A 16,291-nucleotide genomic window follows, 5' to 3' on the forward strand; every position below is an offset into this window, starting at 1 on the left:
TTGGGGGCACTTCTCGTTTGAAAGACACACTCCTTCGACGACTCCGAGAAAAGCGAGTAACTAATTCTTGAGGGAGATATTTATTTGCACAAACGAATCAAAAAATAAAATAAAATAAAAAATTCAAATAATATTAAAAATGATATTTTTTTAAATTTATATTATTCAGTGTCTTAATAATATTGATTAATATTTTCTTTATTTTTAATAGTTCTATTAACATCTATTATAATTAATTTCAAGCGTATAATGATAATCATTTTAAAATAATTATTGCATAAAAATGATTATTTTCATTATATAAAAATATTTAACTATCTAAAAATGATAATTAATAATATTTCCAGAGAAGACAATTTAATTCAAACTAGGAATAATAAATATGTACCATTAGAACCAACTATATTAATGTAATGTATTTTTTTTATAAAAAATAATTTTTAAATGCTTAAAACAAGTTTCTTATTAATATTTTTATTTTTAATATATCATTTTATTAATCAATATTTTAATAAAATTTAAATTATATTAAAAGTCATGATAAAAACGCATTATTAATATTTATAAACGAAATATAATATCTTTTAAATATATAGTAGCATTGGCCTTTAGTATATTTTACGCTTTTATTAGTTACGCTGTAAAATCGTGATAATGCATGAATTACTCGAGAAAAAAATTTGAACTTCCAATATGTTCAACACAGAATACATTATATACATTTTAATTATGCGAATAAATAAAAATTTGAAGTCACGTAAAATTTATTTCTAGAGACAAAGAAATAAAGTTTGTGTAGCACTAACTTCAAAGTGGTGATTTGTAAGTCACTTGATCTGGCGAGGCATCACCATCACGAGACATGGTGATTTCAGTTGTTTACACCAAACATCTCGTTTGATGAGCCTTACCAAATGTATTACATATTCTTGGCTAAAATAACGAGCCACCCTTTAATTTTATTTTTTTTATTGAATCACTTTTACATGAATATTCTATATTCTATCCTTTGCTTGAATGCTTCTATATTATATATATTCTACTAATATATTGAGTTAGTGTGCTTCAGAAGCTGTAAATGAAAGTGAATCAGAAATAAGAATGTCTGAACAAAATAGAAAAAAAACTATAAGGGACTATATTCAGATAACTTATGGTCTCAGAAATATGGTGACCCCATTTCAGTAATATCAATCTTTTGCATCTTTCTGATTTTTTCACCACCTCACCAGCCACTGTTTTTCCTGGTAAGGTCTACATTACACCACCGGCTCTTCTTTAATGCATACATGTTTTTCTTTTTATAAGAAATTAATGACTTTTATGTTGTGTATTTAACTTGTAACTTGATTCCATGGTCCACATTATTGATTTTTTTTTACTTGTTTCTAGGTCCCGTTTGTACCCCTTCTTTCTGCTTTGTTTTTGGGTTATCTTAAGCAATTTGTTGATGTGAATGTGATCCTTCTTAATTTTTAAAGTAGTTTTAAGCTCACACTTAACAGGTTGTTCCTGTTGCATTAAAGTTATGTGCAATTAGTCATACTGGTTTTGCTTCAGAGGGCTTGTGCTTGTGATTATTCTACACATTCAACCAAGTTGGAGTGGTGAGAATCCATCATGGTTCTAGGCATGAGAGGAAAGAACAGGAGAAGTGTCATCGTTCAAATTGATTACCTCATTCATATTCAGGAGATTAAGCCATGGCCTCCATCACAATCTCTAAGATCCCTTCGTTCAGTGTTGATAGAGTGGAAGAATGGTGAATGTGCATCAGGTTCTACCAATCTTGTTGCCCCTTCGCTTGGTTCGGTTATAGGCGAAGGGAGAATCGAATTTAATGAGTCATTTAGGCTTCATGTAACTTTGATGAGGGATATGTCTGTAAGAGGTGGTGAAGCTGATGTGTTCCAAAAGAATTGCTTAGAGTTCAACTTGTATGAGCCTCGTAGAGATAAGATTGTAAAGGGTCAGTTGTTGGGCAGTGCCATCATAGACTTGGCAGATTATGGTACACTTAAAGAGACCTTGAGCACTAGTGTGCCTATGAACTGCAAGAGAAGTTACAGGAACACAGATCAGCCACTTTTGTTCATTAAAATTCAGCCTGTTGAGAGGATTCGTGCTAGTCCCTCATTGAAGGACAATAATGGCGGTGATTCTGTATCGACACTGATGAATGAAGAATATGCTGAGGAAGCTGAGATTGCCTCTTTTACTGATGATGATGTCTCCTCACATTCATCTGCGGCTGCAGTTTCTGCTTCCCATGAGTCCAGTGAGTTTAACCCTCCGAAATTGGAAAAGGTACTAATTTCATTTATATCTTTTGTTGATAGTGTAAGAGATGTCATAAAATCATCAAGTGTATTCTCGCATGAATTGTTTTAGTTTACATACAGATATCAGAAGTATGGATTTTACATTTATTATAACTTCGTTAATGTATTTAGCTATTTACAATGATGCATAGTACAGAGATAAAATGTACCCATTTGGAAAGAGAGAGATGTAACTCCTTACAAAATTATCAGCCCTATATCATAAACAAACATTTTCGTTTTTTATGTGCTGGCATTGTGTATTTTTAGATCAAGTAAATGTGGTTCAGACAAACAGCAATACAATAAATATAAATTTCAACTTTTGCATAATTTGAGATTGTTGAACAAGGTTTATAACTTGCCATCAGCAGGGCAACTGGACCTAGAGAAATCAAATTATAAACTACTCAATGTTAAGTATAAAAAGTTACCGAAATCATATTTGCATGTTTTCATCATTAGTGTGATAAATTTTTAAGGTTTTCTTGTGTGTTACATATGAATATATTAAGAAAATCCTAATGAAGCAATATAGTCATTGCAATTGCAGAATGAACCAAATGGACATGATAGAAGCACCGGTGTGAATGACAAAGAACGTCCCTTGGCTTCAGAAATGGGGCTTAAAAACTTGAATATGGTGCAACAAGGTTCATCTTACATGGATGTCTCTTCTTTTATCAAGAGTCCGGTAAATGATCATGGTTCTATGTCAACCTCTCCTAACCGTAATTCTTTGTCGATCCAAAAGCATGTTGCTTCACCTAGCGCTGATTCTTCTTCCCTGTACTTGGATGTAAATTCTAGGAGCAGGACAATAAGCAGTGGTCATGAAAATTTAGACCAGATTTTTCATGAAAAGGTTGGTAACTACAGAAATATAGTTGCAGCTGTTAAAAGAAACAATACCGGAAGTACTTTTAACGGCTATTCAAATCACACATCATCTGAATGTGATGACAAATTAAATGGGAGAAGCAAGGAAGATGACAAATATTTTGTGAAGGAGGGAGGAGGTAAAAAAATTTGCTATGGCTCTGTTGAGGACATAAATGGAAATGAAAATTCTAATTTGGATAGGCAAAACTGCATGGAAGATGAACAATTGGTAGCACAAGTTGCCAAAGATCAATCCTTATTAGGTAGTAATTCATGTTCTTTTGGTGGGTCAAATATTGGTATCCAGGGAAATGTTCTCAGAAGTGAAAGACTAAAGAACTTTAAATCTGTGAAGTTACCAGCAGACTCGGCTAGGAATGCTGGAACACCTGGTAGCGATCATCACGCTGAAGTAAATGAAGATGACATTCTTGGAGATGCACAAAGCAATGGAGGGAACAGAAGCAATGACGGAAGAGATGCTAAGATTTATCTGAAGGAAACGAAAAATGTTGATGGAAAAATAGGGCATTTGGAAAAGAAAATAAAGATGCTTGAAGGAGAGTTAAGAGAAGCTGCTGCTATTGAGGCTGCTTTGTATTCAGTAGTTGCTGAGCATGGAAGCTCCATGAGTAAGGTTCACGCCCCAGCTCGACGCCTTTCCAGGCTCTATCTTCATGCTTGTAAAGAAAATCTTCAGGGAAGAAAGGCTGGAGCAGCTAAAAGTTCTGTTTCAGGATTAGTGCTTGTTACAAAGGCATGTGGAAATGATGTCCCAAGGTACATTTGAGTCTTATCTCTTACTGTAATTTTTTCTCATCTTTTTTCAGTTATCCTATCATTTCAAACTAACATTTTAAAGATATTCATTAGTACTTTGCACCATCATGAAAAGTTCGCTATTTATTTTATGTAACTTCTTATTTTCGTTAATTGATTAATACAAGAAAAAATCTATGGCAAAAAGAAAAGTTCCTTTATGCTGAACTAGTGATACATTGTTATATGAAAATGCTTTCAAAAATGAGAATAAGGTTAATCCAAACCTTCTTTTGAAGGAATGATGAAGTTTAATACAAACCTTCTTTTGAAGGAATGATGAAGTTTATATCCTGCACAAAATTCTTAAATGTTTCAGCTTAGTAGTTAGAGGTTGTTCAACTGATTTTTTGATGAATTTATTGCCTGTGATAGAAAATATAGTTTCATCACGAACTGTGCCAGCTGGTTGATCTCTTCCTGCATGGCTACAGGTTGACCTTTTGGTTGTCTAATACTATAGTGTTGAGAACAATTATAAGCCGAACCGCGAAAGATTTTGTTCCAGCAGCTGGATCTATTAGGAGAAGAAAGACCGAAGGAGAGAGGAATGTCAAGATAACATCCACAATAAGGTTGAAAGGACTAAACACTGGAAAAAATGAAAATACAGAATTAGGGTATGGAGGTTTTGGTAACTGGGATGATCCCCAGGTGTTCATGTTAGCACTGCAAAAGGTGGAAGCATGGATCTTCTCTCGCATTGTAGAATCTAACTGGTGGCAGGTAATGCCTTTATCTTATCCTTCCCTTGAACAATCCTACATCTGCCCTATTGATGGTTAAGTATCACAAAACTCCATTGTCATATAACATGAATCCTTCTTTGTCTATGTCTAGACTTTGACTCCACATATGCAGAATACAAGTTTGACCAACATGGAAGTGGGTTCTGTTTCAAGAAAAAACTACAGAAGGACATCTAGCTCATGTGATCAAGAGCAGGGTAACCTGTCACTATATATTTGGAAGAATGCCTTTAGAGAAGCTTCTGAAAGACTCTGTCCTATTCGAGCTGGAGGGCATGAGTGTGGTTGTCTGTCTATGCTTCCTAGATTGGTCAGTCTCATTTAATCTCTTCCTAAACTTTTTTGTGCTATAAGAAATCAAAGTTTTTCTTTTATCATATTTCACTGTCATTTTGTTGTCATTTTTCTGGGGTTAGGCTGGGGTTGGTAAGGATAAAAACTTTGAATGGAGTGATTGTGTAAATAAAGAAAAATGGAGAATTTATGTATTTACCAAAAGATTATAAAAACAAAAGCAGAACAAACAAATGTAAGTTGGAAAGATATTGTCGCGCAACATGTGAAAAATAATATTTTAGCTTGTAAATAAAATATTTTGAGGACAAAAGAGTTTATTGTGACAGTAAATTTCATTTTTCTTTGGACATTATTATCACTGATTCCTATTAGGAAATATTAACTATGATAGACAAACAATGGCAGTTATAAATATAAGGTGTGCCCGTTGTGGCTGATCTTGGGTCTCATGAATTAGTCATGGTGGCTGGCTAGCAAGGTGGCTTCATTTTAGTATCTTTACTGGAATATAGTACCATAAAGGGTTGAGAAAAGTATAATTTGTTCAAATTTTTATATCAGAAAGCAAAACATCTGCATGTGTTTTTCTCCATCCAAGTTAATATCGCTGAATGGTATATTCATTTGTATTGCGTCTAAGTTCATTACCTCAGTCAATGAAAGCTCTTCTTCAGTTCTTACATATATCATGACATCAGAGTGCATTTCTTTTACCTAAATCCAGATAATGGAGCAGTGTGTGGCAAGATTAGATGTGGCTATGTTCAATGCTATTCTTCGTGAGTCTGACAATGAAATACCAACTGATCCTATATCTGATGCTATTAGTGATCCCAAGGTTCTCCCCATTCCACCTGGGAAATCAAGCTTTGGAGCTGGTGCACAGCTAAAATCCGTGGTAAATTCAATATATATATATATATATATATATGCATACCACCTTTCATGGTTTTATCTAATGATTAAAATTTACTCCTCTCACTCGCATAATATCAATAGGGAACTCTATGGCATGCATGTGGCTTCTAAAGTAGGCCATGAATATTTGCTTTTTGGCCTGGAACTAGCTGAAAAGATGTTGATCTAGAGGGTGACTGCAAGTTTTGAATAATATTATATCACAAAGATAATTTCCTTGTCATTATTGGTACCTTCTTTTCATTTATACCATCAATTTGTCATTATCAGATTGGGAACTGGTCTAGATGGTTGACTAATCTATTTGGCATGGATGATGATGACTCAATTGAAGATAAAGCTGATTCTGAGAGCAATGATGAGAGACAAAAAGCATCCTTCAAGCCCTTCAGTCTTCTTAATGCACTAAGTGACCTCCTGATGCTTCCTAAGGACATGCTGTTAAGTGCATCCATCAGGAATGAGGTTTGCCATTGAAATTGAACTTTTCTTCATGTAGTTAGTTTCTTACATGCTGTATGTCTCTCCTAATCTTGCTAAAAGGATTCATTTTTGTTAAGGTATGCCCGATGTTTAATGCACCACTCATTAAGAAGATTCTAGACAATTTTGTCCCAGATGAGTTTTGCCCTGATCCTGTTCCCTCTAATGTTTTTGAAGCTCTGAACTCAGAGGTTAGATATCCAAATTTTCACTCAAATTTTTGTGCTTATTATTTAGGATTTTCTGTTGGACATACTCCATATCAAATATTCTCATATGCATAAAGAAATAATAATAAAAAAAAACACATTATATTTGGGTATGTTTCAGCATGCATTTGAAATCTGGGCAATGCCTTCGAAAGAGGTCTCAATGAAAATCGAAATTGATATATTTTGTTGCAGGCTTCAATATCTTTCTGGCCCCTCAAAGTGGTCTGAATTTTGATTTTAGTCCTTACAAAATTATATTTTTCGTTTTAGTCTCTATATTTTCATAAATGGTTGATTTTGGTCCCTGTCATTTACATGGATTCACAAAAATGTGACACATGGCACAAATTGAGACGTGAAAACTTTTGAGTTAACCACGTCATCTTTTAGCAGTAATTAGGGATCAAATCAATAACTTTTAAACAAGTAGCGACTATGAATATTAACGGTACGTTTTCTTAAAAATTAAAAACACATGTAATTTTAGGTTTTAAAAATATTTTTTTAAAAAAATGAAAATAAATATACTCTAATTAATTTTATTTTTCTTGATTTTTTTTTCTATATATAGCTAATATTTATGTTGATTTGTCATGGCTGGTGTTTAATTTCTTGCAAAATTTATTGGAAAAACATGGTTGTAGCCAAATTAAAGGTATTATATTTAAGTTATGAACTTATGATATATAATTCCCCACGCTATCCAAAGGAAAAACATGCATAAGAGGTTTCAGAATATGGAAGCTGCCAAGTTCTGATACAGGCTTAGCTTGTTTGACGTAGAATGTGATATCTAAATTTTGTTATGAATTTGACACAGAATGATATGGAAGATGGAAAGGAGTCCGTGAAAAACATTCCATGCATTGCAGCTTCGATTGTGTATTCACCTCCACCAGCAACCTCCATTGCAAGCATTGTTGGGGAGATGGGAAGCAAATCTCAGCTAAGAAGAAACAGATCTTCTGTTGTTAGGAAGTCATACACCAGTGATGATGAGCTTGATGAATTGAAGTCCCCATTGTCTTCAATATTCTTGAGTGTTTCAACAAAATCCAGCTTGAAATTCAAAGAAAATCGCAATGAATCTCCTGTCAGATATGAACTCCTCAGGGATGTGTGGATGAACAGCGAGTGATTTTGTGGTGGATAGATTCTACTCTCTTAAGTGAGCTTGTCTGTATAGTTTGCAGGTAAATGTGTAGCCACCTTTGGCTTGATCCAATAAAATTCAAAGGTTGAAACATCATTGTTGGTGCAGTTTAGAGACAAACTCACTTTAAAGAAGCCTTTTCACTCTAGGTATAGCAAAGCATGAACATCATTAACAACATAAAATAGAGATAATGAGAATGGTATTCATACAAATAAGAAGAATGCTAGCAACACAGTCCTCTGAATTAACTTTTTGACACACTTTTTGTAACTGATTATTAGTATTTTGACTTTTTAAAAAAAAGACCAGTCACAAAGAGTGTATCCAAAAGAATGATTTGCTTGCATTTCTCAACAAATGAGAGTACTTTGAGACTCTAAATGCAACTTACAACCTGGCCTAAATGAGAGGTTAGCTTGAAAATGAGTTGTTAACACCAAATCCTATAGTTTTTGTTGCTTACTTTGCCATCTGAATCTGAATCCGAACGACACAATGAATTCAAGTATAAAGAGACAAACAGAAACAGAGTAGAAAGAAAAAGCAGACAGCACGCATTCATTAATAGAATTTAGTTGTCATGTTCCCGGAAATAAAACAAGTCTTACATATACAACTATTTTCTCTGCTTTCTATCTTGGAAATTTGCAGCTGATAACATTCACTAGCATTAGAACCATATGTTACGTGAGTAAACTCCCTCAAAATGGTATATTTTAATCGCAACTTCTAAGAGGAAAAGAAAGAAGACAACCACCCCTTTTGCATGATTGCAGACATGTTCATCCTAGAGTGGCGTGTAACGAGAGCTACTCAAAGAAATAATCTTGACAAGGAGTGGGATCAGGTTCTAAGATTCCTTTTCACCAAATGCTATTTCCAAAAATTCACTTCTACAACTACTTGCCACAACTATTATAATTAAAGGTATTGTTCTTTTAGTGAAATATTTATAAGATTATAAAAAATAAATATAAAAAATAATTTATGTTTTTCTTTTAGAAACTTTTTTACGTTTCTCTAAAATTTGAAAAACTTAGTTATTTTTAATTTATAACAAAAATTATTTAATTTTTATATTAATTTCTTAAAAAAGTTTATTTAAACTCAATCATATTCATATGATATTGTAGTTATGACCATTATAATATTTATTTTATCATTACTATTATTATTAGTGCGAATGGAGTTTAGAGTTTTCATTTACACTATTTTAACTGGTGGCTAATATTGAAAAAATAATTTTTTTTATTAGTATAATAATCTAAACGAGTCACACATACATCTTGATACACATCCTTTGATGTTAAGGGCATCTCCAAAGAATAGAAGATATCTTAACATTTTAAATTGACTATTTTGTAATTCTAATAAGTTTTTCTACAAGTTTTTAGTATGTAAATTCTGTAATATTCTTAAAAAAATTTTAGGATACGACACTTATTAAAAAAAAAAAATTAATTTTTATCTTGTGATTACAGCACACGTACTTATTAGCATACTTATTACCTATACTATAATTTTTATAATTACAAGTCGTGTATCATCACCATAGTTGCCTCCACTATTATCTCCCTCACCAACTAACCATCCATAATGTCTAACTCCTACTTTAATATTTATTATTCAACTGTTAAAAATTATTTTTCTTACTTAATTCACTAGCATTTAGCATTATTATTGCTAATGAACCAGTAACAGAAACAAAATCATATTTTGCGGTAGTAATTCAATAACATAAAAAGTTTCAGAGATAATCATAATAGTCTTGAAAAAAATACCAAGAAACACACAATAATGATGATGATAATAATAATAATAATACAAGAAAATTAGTAATTAATTACAATTATATGAGAAATAAAATAAATATAAAATAAAATTTTGAATTTTGGCTTGGCTAAGGAATGGAAAGTATTGATCTGAAGAGTATTTTGTAGTCTGCATAAATTACTCGGTGACTCGATGTAAATGGCTTTACAATTAAAATAAAATAGTTACTTTTTATTAACACTTAATTGGATTTAGCAAAGAACACATGAAAAATTCTAGAATGCTTAAGGGAATAAAAATTTCTTGAAAACAAAATAATTTTCTTAAGTAATTTCTCCATGCAAAATTGCAACAGGAAATGTATAGACAAAAAGAAAAAGAATAGAACGCCGTGGCATGATTTTTGCTAACTGCTTAGTTTTTATTTGCTTTTTAAACAATTACTTAACAAATCAAATAACTTTACTTCTTCATGGTGAATATTTTCGTTCTATTTAATAGTACATAACAATGATGGCGGCGTTCAGCAACATTTGAGGTGATAATTTGACTTAGTAAAAAGAGGATTTGTAAAGTAGCAACAAATCAATAATAATAATAATAATAATAATATCCTACGTATTATTTATTTAAAAGCAAAAGAGTGTTCTCAAGAACCCTATTGTATTTGTGAATTAGTAATTACAACACTCAATCTTTTCATCCAAAGTTGTTTAACATGGTATGATACTTTTGATCTTGCGCTGTTACCAAATTCTGGTGAGTTCTCAACACACTTTTCTCTCTTCTTACAACTTTGTAAGCATTAAACAGATATCTATTTGTCGTAATAGTATTAGCTTTAGGATTAGGAGTGACATGTCGATTGCTTTCCTTTCTAAATCTATGATGAGTGGCATGGTGTTTGAGTTTTCCACAAACATTGAGCGATAAGATGATAGTTTTCATTTTTAAATTTTATGAACTTTGAAATACTTGACTCTTGTCAACTAACAAGACTTTCTTTGCAAAGTTCGCCTTAAAAACACTAATGATTGTGACCATATATCCAATCTTACTATCACATCAACTACTAAGTTATTATCTATTATTGGCAAACCCTCCTTAAAATTCATTTCAAACAAATGTCGGCTTTATTGGATATCTCATTACAACATTTTCTGAAAAAAAATAGGGTATGATGGATACGGGTACAGGATACGGCTTCCTTAAAATTCATTTCAAAATGTCAGCTTTATTGGATGTGTCATTACAACATTTTCTGAAAAAATAAAGTACAGGTACGTCAATTAAAAAAATAATATATATATATATATATATATATATATATATATATATAAACACAAAATTGTACAAAATAAATATAAAAAAATTGTATATAAAATAAAAGTACATAAATTTTAGTATATTTGTGGCTTACCATTATCAAAAGAGATGATCACTTGTCAATATTGTCATTTGTTATTGTTGCTCGTTATTTGTCACTCACCAGTGAAAACTGATGGTTGAAATTTGAGATGAAAGGAGAAAAACAACAGTATGTAGTATGTGGATATGTAGAGGCCGAATGAAGTACTGATGTATGGAAGTTGAAGGAAAGAAATAAAAAATTAAATCATATTTTTGGAAAAAAAAATTCTAAAACTCTAAAATTTTAATTAAAAAAATTTCATTTCTTGTACCCAAACCGTACCCACTTGCTATACCCAACTTTTTTTTTTTGCAAATTATTTTGGATACGTATACGATATGTACCTACAACATACCCACGACGTACCTGGTACTGGTACTTCATAGGAAGTGCCATACCCATGCTTCATAGCCCTCATTAAAATTCATTTCAAACAAATGTCAGCTTTGTTGGATGTGTCATTACACATGCGCTAGACATACTTTGTAAAACAACAAACTTACTCCTAAGATCATTGACATCTATATAAAAAAGGAATTTCTTGGTTTAGGTTTGTCATTAAACTCTTACTCTAGCCAAATTTTCTGGGAGATTCTAATATCCTCCCTTTTTTTGTAATAAGTATGTTGGTTTAAAAGTATTGCTTTTGTATAAGTGATTTATATTTGAATTTGAGCCGTTAATAGAAGCGGTTTAAAAGAGATGGCTAAGATTAAAGGTTAAAAAGGTTAACAAATATGAAAAGAAGTTATACGCAAGACAGATGAAGAAGGGTAATAATGTAAAATTGATATTTTTTATTATGTATAAATTAATCTGTACAACGTAAAATATGCGTAAAACTTTAAAATTTTTTGCATAAACCAATCTGTATAGACTAACACATGAGTGTTTTTAAATTTTTTGCGTAATTTTGAAATTGTATATAATTAAGTTTAATTTATCATCCTTAAAATTTAAATATACAAACATGTGTTTATAAAAATGGAATTGCATATAAATGAAAATGTGGTCTTTCTTCGTTGGAACTCAATATGTGGTCTTTCCTTGTTCTCTTCTGTGGCTTCTTCCGCTATTTCCTCTGAATCGCATGTACTGTCTTATCAATCAAAACTAGGTTTCAATCTGTATAACAAAAAATAGGTTGAGATATGGCTGGAAAAATCTCACTTGAAAGGGAAAGATCTCTAACAAAGTTAAGAAGAAGATGAAATGTAGTTGAAAAAAAGAAAAAATGAAGAAGACATAGAAAGTATTTAAAAAAAAAAAAAAACCACAGCTTTCTACATTGGTTCTTAGAGAGAACTGATATAAAAAGTTATTTTTGTTTATGTAACTATTTCTACATCGATTCCCAACATAAACTTGGATAAGTTGTATGCCAGTTTAATTCTATAACCGATGTAAAAACCTTTATGTACAATTTTAAAAGAATGTAATACACGACATCGGATCTGTCCTATAGGCATTATTAAATGATGAAAGCGTGAATTTGTATGCATTACCATTTTTGATACCTTAGTTCATATCACATTTTATTGCATTGGTACACCATAAATGGCTCCATCTTCGCAGAAGAAAGGTAGAAATGTAGAAACTATTCTATGATTGATGAATACTGTCTTTTTTTTTTTTTTTTTGTAAACTATTGTACCTACATTGCCCAAATATGTTATTTTACGTACCTAGTGAGTCCATGAAACTTTTGAAAACGCAGTGCACCCAGGTAAATAAAAAACGAGATGAGAACAAAGGTTAAATGAGCATCCCACACTCAAAAGATGGCCCATATAGGTCTTCTCCAAAACCCCTCAGTAACTAAGGTAAACAACGTAAGAAAAACACTCATTTTTATATCGATTTCTGAAGAGAGATGAGAAAGATATGTTTTGTTGATGGGAATAAGAAAATATTTATAGCTATAGTAATGTAAACAAGAATACTCACCTGTGTCGTAGGAACATGTACATAGAGAATACGAGAATTTTCACCTTGCTGAAGATAGGAAGGTTTCACAATGACCACAATATTGAAAGGGCAATAACATCATATTACCATACATTTGATGTAAATATGCAACCTAGATATGTATTTTTAATATACACTACTCACCGATGTTAAAATGTTTTTCTTCCAAAACATTAATTTCTACAATGAATTTTAAATCTATCCGATGTTTATAGTGATTAACCCATTAAAATATCTTTACTTTTTACATTGAATCTCCGCAACCTGATGTTATTTTTATCTTAAACATAACTTTACACATAGTTAATATTTGAAATCCCATGTTTTTTATATTGTAAACGCTCCACATCTGTTGTTCTATTATGCAATTGTCATTATAAACTCTCAACATCTGATTTTCAATAAACTCGACATATATATATATATATATATATATATATATATATCAAAATAATATAAGTTAAATATCCACAACTTGATATTGTTGTTCTCTTTAACTTTACTTTATTCCACGAGTTATATCATAGAGTTTTAGACAAACACCAACAAGAAGAGGAAGAAAACACTAAAAAAAAAACATGAAATTACCAATGTATCCTTTCATAAATCTAACTTGAATATCCGATATCCTGTAATTCATTTTTAATCATTCGATTAAAATCAATGGTCCATAGTATTTAATTACTTTTACAAAAGTTTTATTTCCCTTACTTTTTACAAAAGACGGAAGGATATTAGAACCAGCCAAATTTTTCTAATTTGGGTGCTAAAGTGTTTCTTGTAAGAATACTTTTTATTGAGTTGACCAAAATATTATGAGAGACTACCAACAACCTCCACCAGCCTTCAAGAAACCACTAGTTCTAGGAGTTCAGGCCACCTTCAATACTTAGTTACTAACCATGGCACTATTTGTGGGAACGTTAAAGTTATTCCCAAACCTACCATAAAACATAAACCTTACCAACTTGAGAGAATCAAAACACAAGAGAACCTAGTCGATGCACCCAACCATCTTCTGAGTCTATGCCACCAAAATCCTCCCTAAAAGGGGTAGATATGGATTGAATTTGTATAATATCAAATTAAATTCATTTTAAATCTAATAATATGAATTGGATTCTAAATCAATCTATTTTATTTTTTTAAAATCGGTTTAAAATTAATTTTAAAATTTGAATTTAGTTTAAAATTAGTTTTAAATCCAGTAAAATATACTATAAATATTTTTTATACTATTATTAAATTATTATATTAAAAATAAATTTTATAAGAATTAATATAAAATTATATCTACATATATTTTAATAAATTAATAATATAATTCTTTTACATTTATATTCTATTAAAATTAAATTCATATTTTTTACTTTACACTATTTATCTACCACACAAACTAATTATACAAATTGAACTTTAAATTAATTTTTTTAAAAGAGTATAAAATTGGTTTTAAATTTTAGATTTGGTTTAAAAATGATTTAAAATATGGTTTTAGTTGAAACAAGTTTAAATCTAATGCTAAGTCAAATTAGTTTAAATATACTTTTAAATTTTAATTTTTAAGAAAAAAATAATTTTCTTAAAATTTTAATTTAAATATAGTTAACAAAATAAATACTCCCTTTAATTTTTTTATAAAAAACAAAAAACTAAATTATGAGAATTAAGAAAAGTAATTAAGTATATTATATTTTTCATAAATATAAATTTTATTATAAAAATACCTATGATATTAAATGATATAATTAATAATTTGTATATTTAATGATACTAATAAAAAAAAAGTATAAAAAAAAATTAACAATTAATATCATTTGAATCTATCAATAGTAAATCAATTACATTTGTAACGTGAATAATACACAATTATATTAATTTAAACAATACAAAGCAAAATTTATTCTTATAAAGACTAATTCAACAAACACTAAAAAACAGAGAATTTATGAAACAACGGATTAAAATGTGAAACTTATTGCGAGTCCGTGACTAGTGTGCTTTTGGCATTGAACATCACCTGACTTTAGCATATTCTCCGTTTCACAATCTACAGAAACACATGCGTGAAACCACACTTCACTCTCAAAAACTGATTTTTAATAAATTAAATCTGATTTTATTAAATAGATCCAAAACCTATCCATTTAATAAATTAAATATGTTAAACTAAAATAATTTGATGAAAGGTTAAATAATTTTAAATTTTATAAAATTTTGTATACTTAGTTTACATGTTAAAAACTCTTAAATTTTATAAAAATTAATAAAATTTGATATCTATAAAAAAATATTAAATAAAATAAACTATACAAATAATTTTACTCGAAATAGAAATTTTTTTAATTAAAAAATAAATTATAAAAGTAAATTAATATGAAATTTAAAACTAAATTATAAAATTAAATTAATATTAAATTAAACAATAAATGTTTAACGTAAAAAAATCTATTTGATATAAAGAAAAAGAGATATATTTCTTAAAAATATTTTAATTTTAAAAAATTAGTATTAATACATTAAACAAAGTGGTTGATATTTATTATTGTCAATTGAATACCTTTTTCTTCTTACACGTGTTAATTGTAGATGGAAATCTTCCAATTCCTCCTCCTATATCACAAATGGAGGCAAGTCTTTTATTTTTTTTGCTTGAAAATTTATTATTTTGCCATAAAAAATTGAGCAAAATACTTTTAAAAAGATTCGTAAAGTAGTTTGGTCTCAATTGAAAATTAGTACACGCTTTAGTTAATTCTTTTACACTCACAATAACAACGTGAGAAAAGGAATCTTTATGCACACCTAATGTGAACTCCATATTTTCCTTTTAATTAAATCAAGTCAACTGTCTTTTATGGTCTTCTTGTTTCTAGAAATTTCGACATGACATGAGTGGTTATTTTTCTTTTTTGGGGTATGGATAACCTCAGTGGCTTTTAATGATGTTCAAATTAGTCATAGTCAACTTTGATTCCTATTTTTCGTCGGTGTTAGAGGCACTAGCTAGATTCTTAATTTGACGATTTCTAGTGCCTCATGCATGACGATAAAACAACCAAGTCCATAGACGGTGTTGCTCTATTAATTAACCAGTCATGCAAGTTATTGGGTCAACTCAACCCACGCTTTGAACTCCATAGTCACATACATTATATTTATCGATCTCTTCCCGTTTCATACCTTATAGCATTATCAAATTCCTTGCATCGATGCTTTGCACTTCTTCATCTATATTCTCACTTAGATACTTACACAATTGAATAAGTTTATGTTTTATATATACAGACTTTGATTACAAG

At 30.1% G+C, this 16,291-nt stretch overlaps 1 protein-coding gene across 2 annotated transcripts; it reads left to right on the plus strand.

Moving 5' to 3' along the window:
• The first annotated feature begins 1,005 nt into the window (after positions 1-1,005).
• On the plus strand, positions 1,006-8,018 carry LOC113867616. 2 transcript variants are annotated; one of them, XM_027503014.1, is made up of 9 exons: positions 1,006-1,247; positions 1,561-2,307; positions 2,860-3,983; positions 4,457-4,748; positions 4,863-5,081; positions 5,793-5,966; positions 6,257-6,451; positions 6,547-6,660; positions 7,502-8,018. In XM_027503014.1, the coding sequence occupies exons 2-9, from the start codon at positions 1,621-1,623 to the stop codon at positions 7,817-7,819; spliced, it is 3,123 nt and encodes a 1,040-aa protein (XP_027358815.1). In that variant the 5' UTR covers positions 1,006-1,247; positions 1,561-1,620; the 3' UTR covers positions 7,820-8,018. The 2 variants fall into 2 exon arrangements, with proteins under 2 accessions (XP_027358815.1, XP_027358816.1); XM_027503015.1 differs by having other exon boundaries at positions 2,875-3,983.
• Positions 8,019-16,291: the final 8,273 nt, after the last annotated feature.

This window comes from Abrus precatorius, unplaced genomic scaffold (assembly GCF_003935025.1).
Source record: "Abrus precatorius isolate BTA unplaced genomic scaffold, Abrus_2018 Scaffold5, whole genome shotgun sequence".
In the NCBI taxonomy this organism is placed as follows: domain Eukaryota; kingdom Viridiplantae; phylum Streptophyta; class Magnoliopsida; order Fabales; family Fabaceae; genus Abrus; species Abrus precatorius.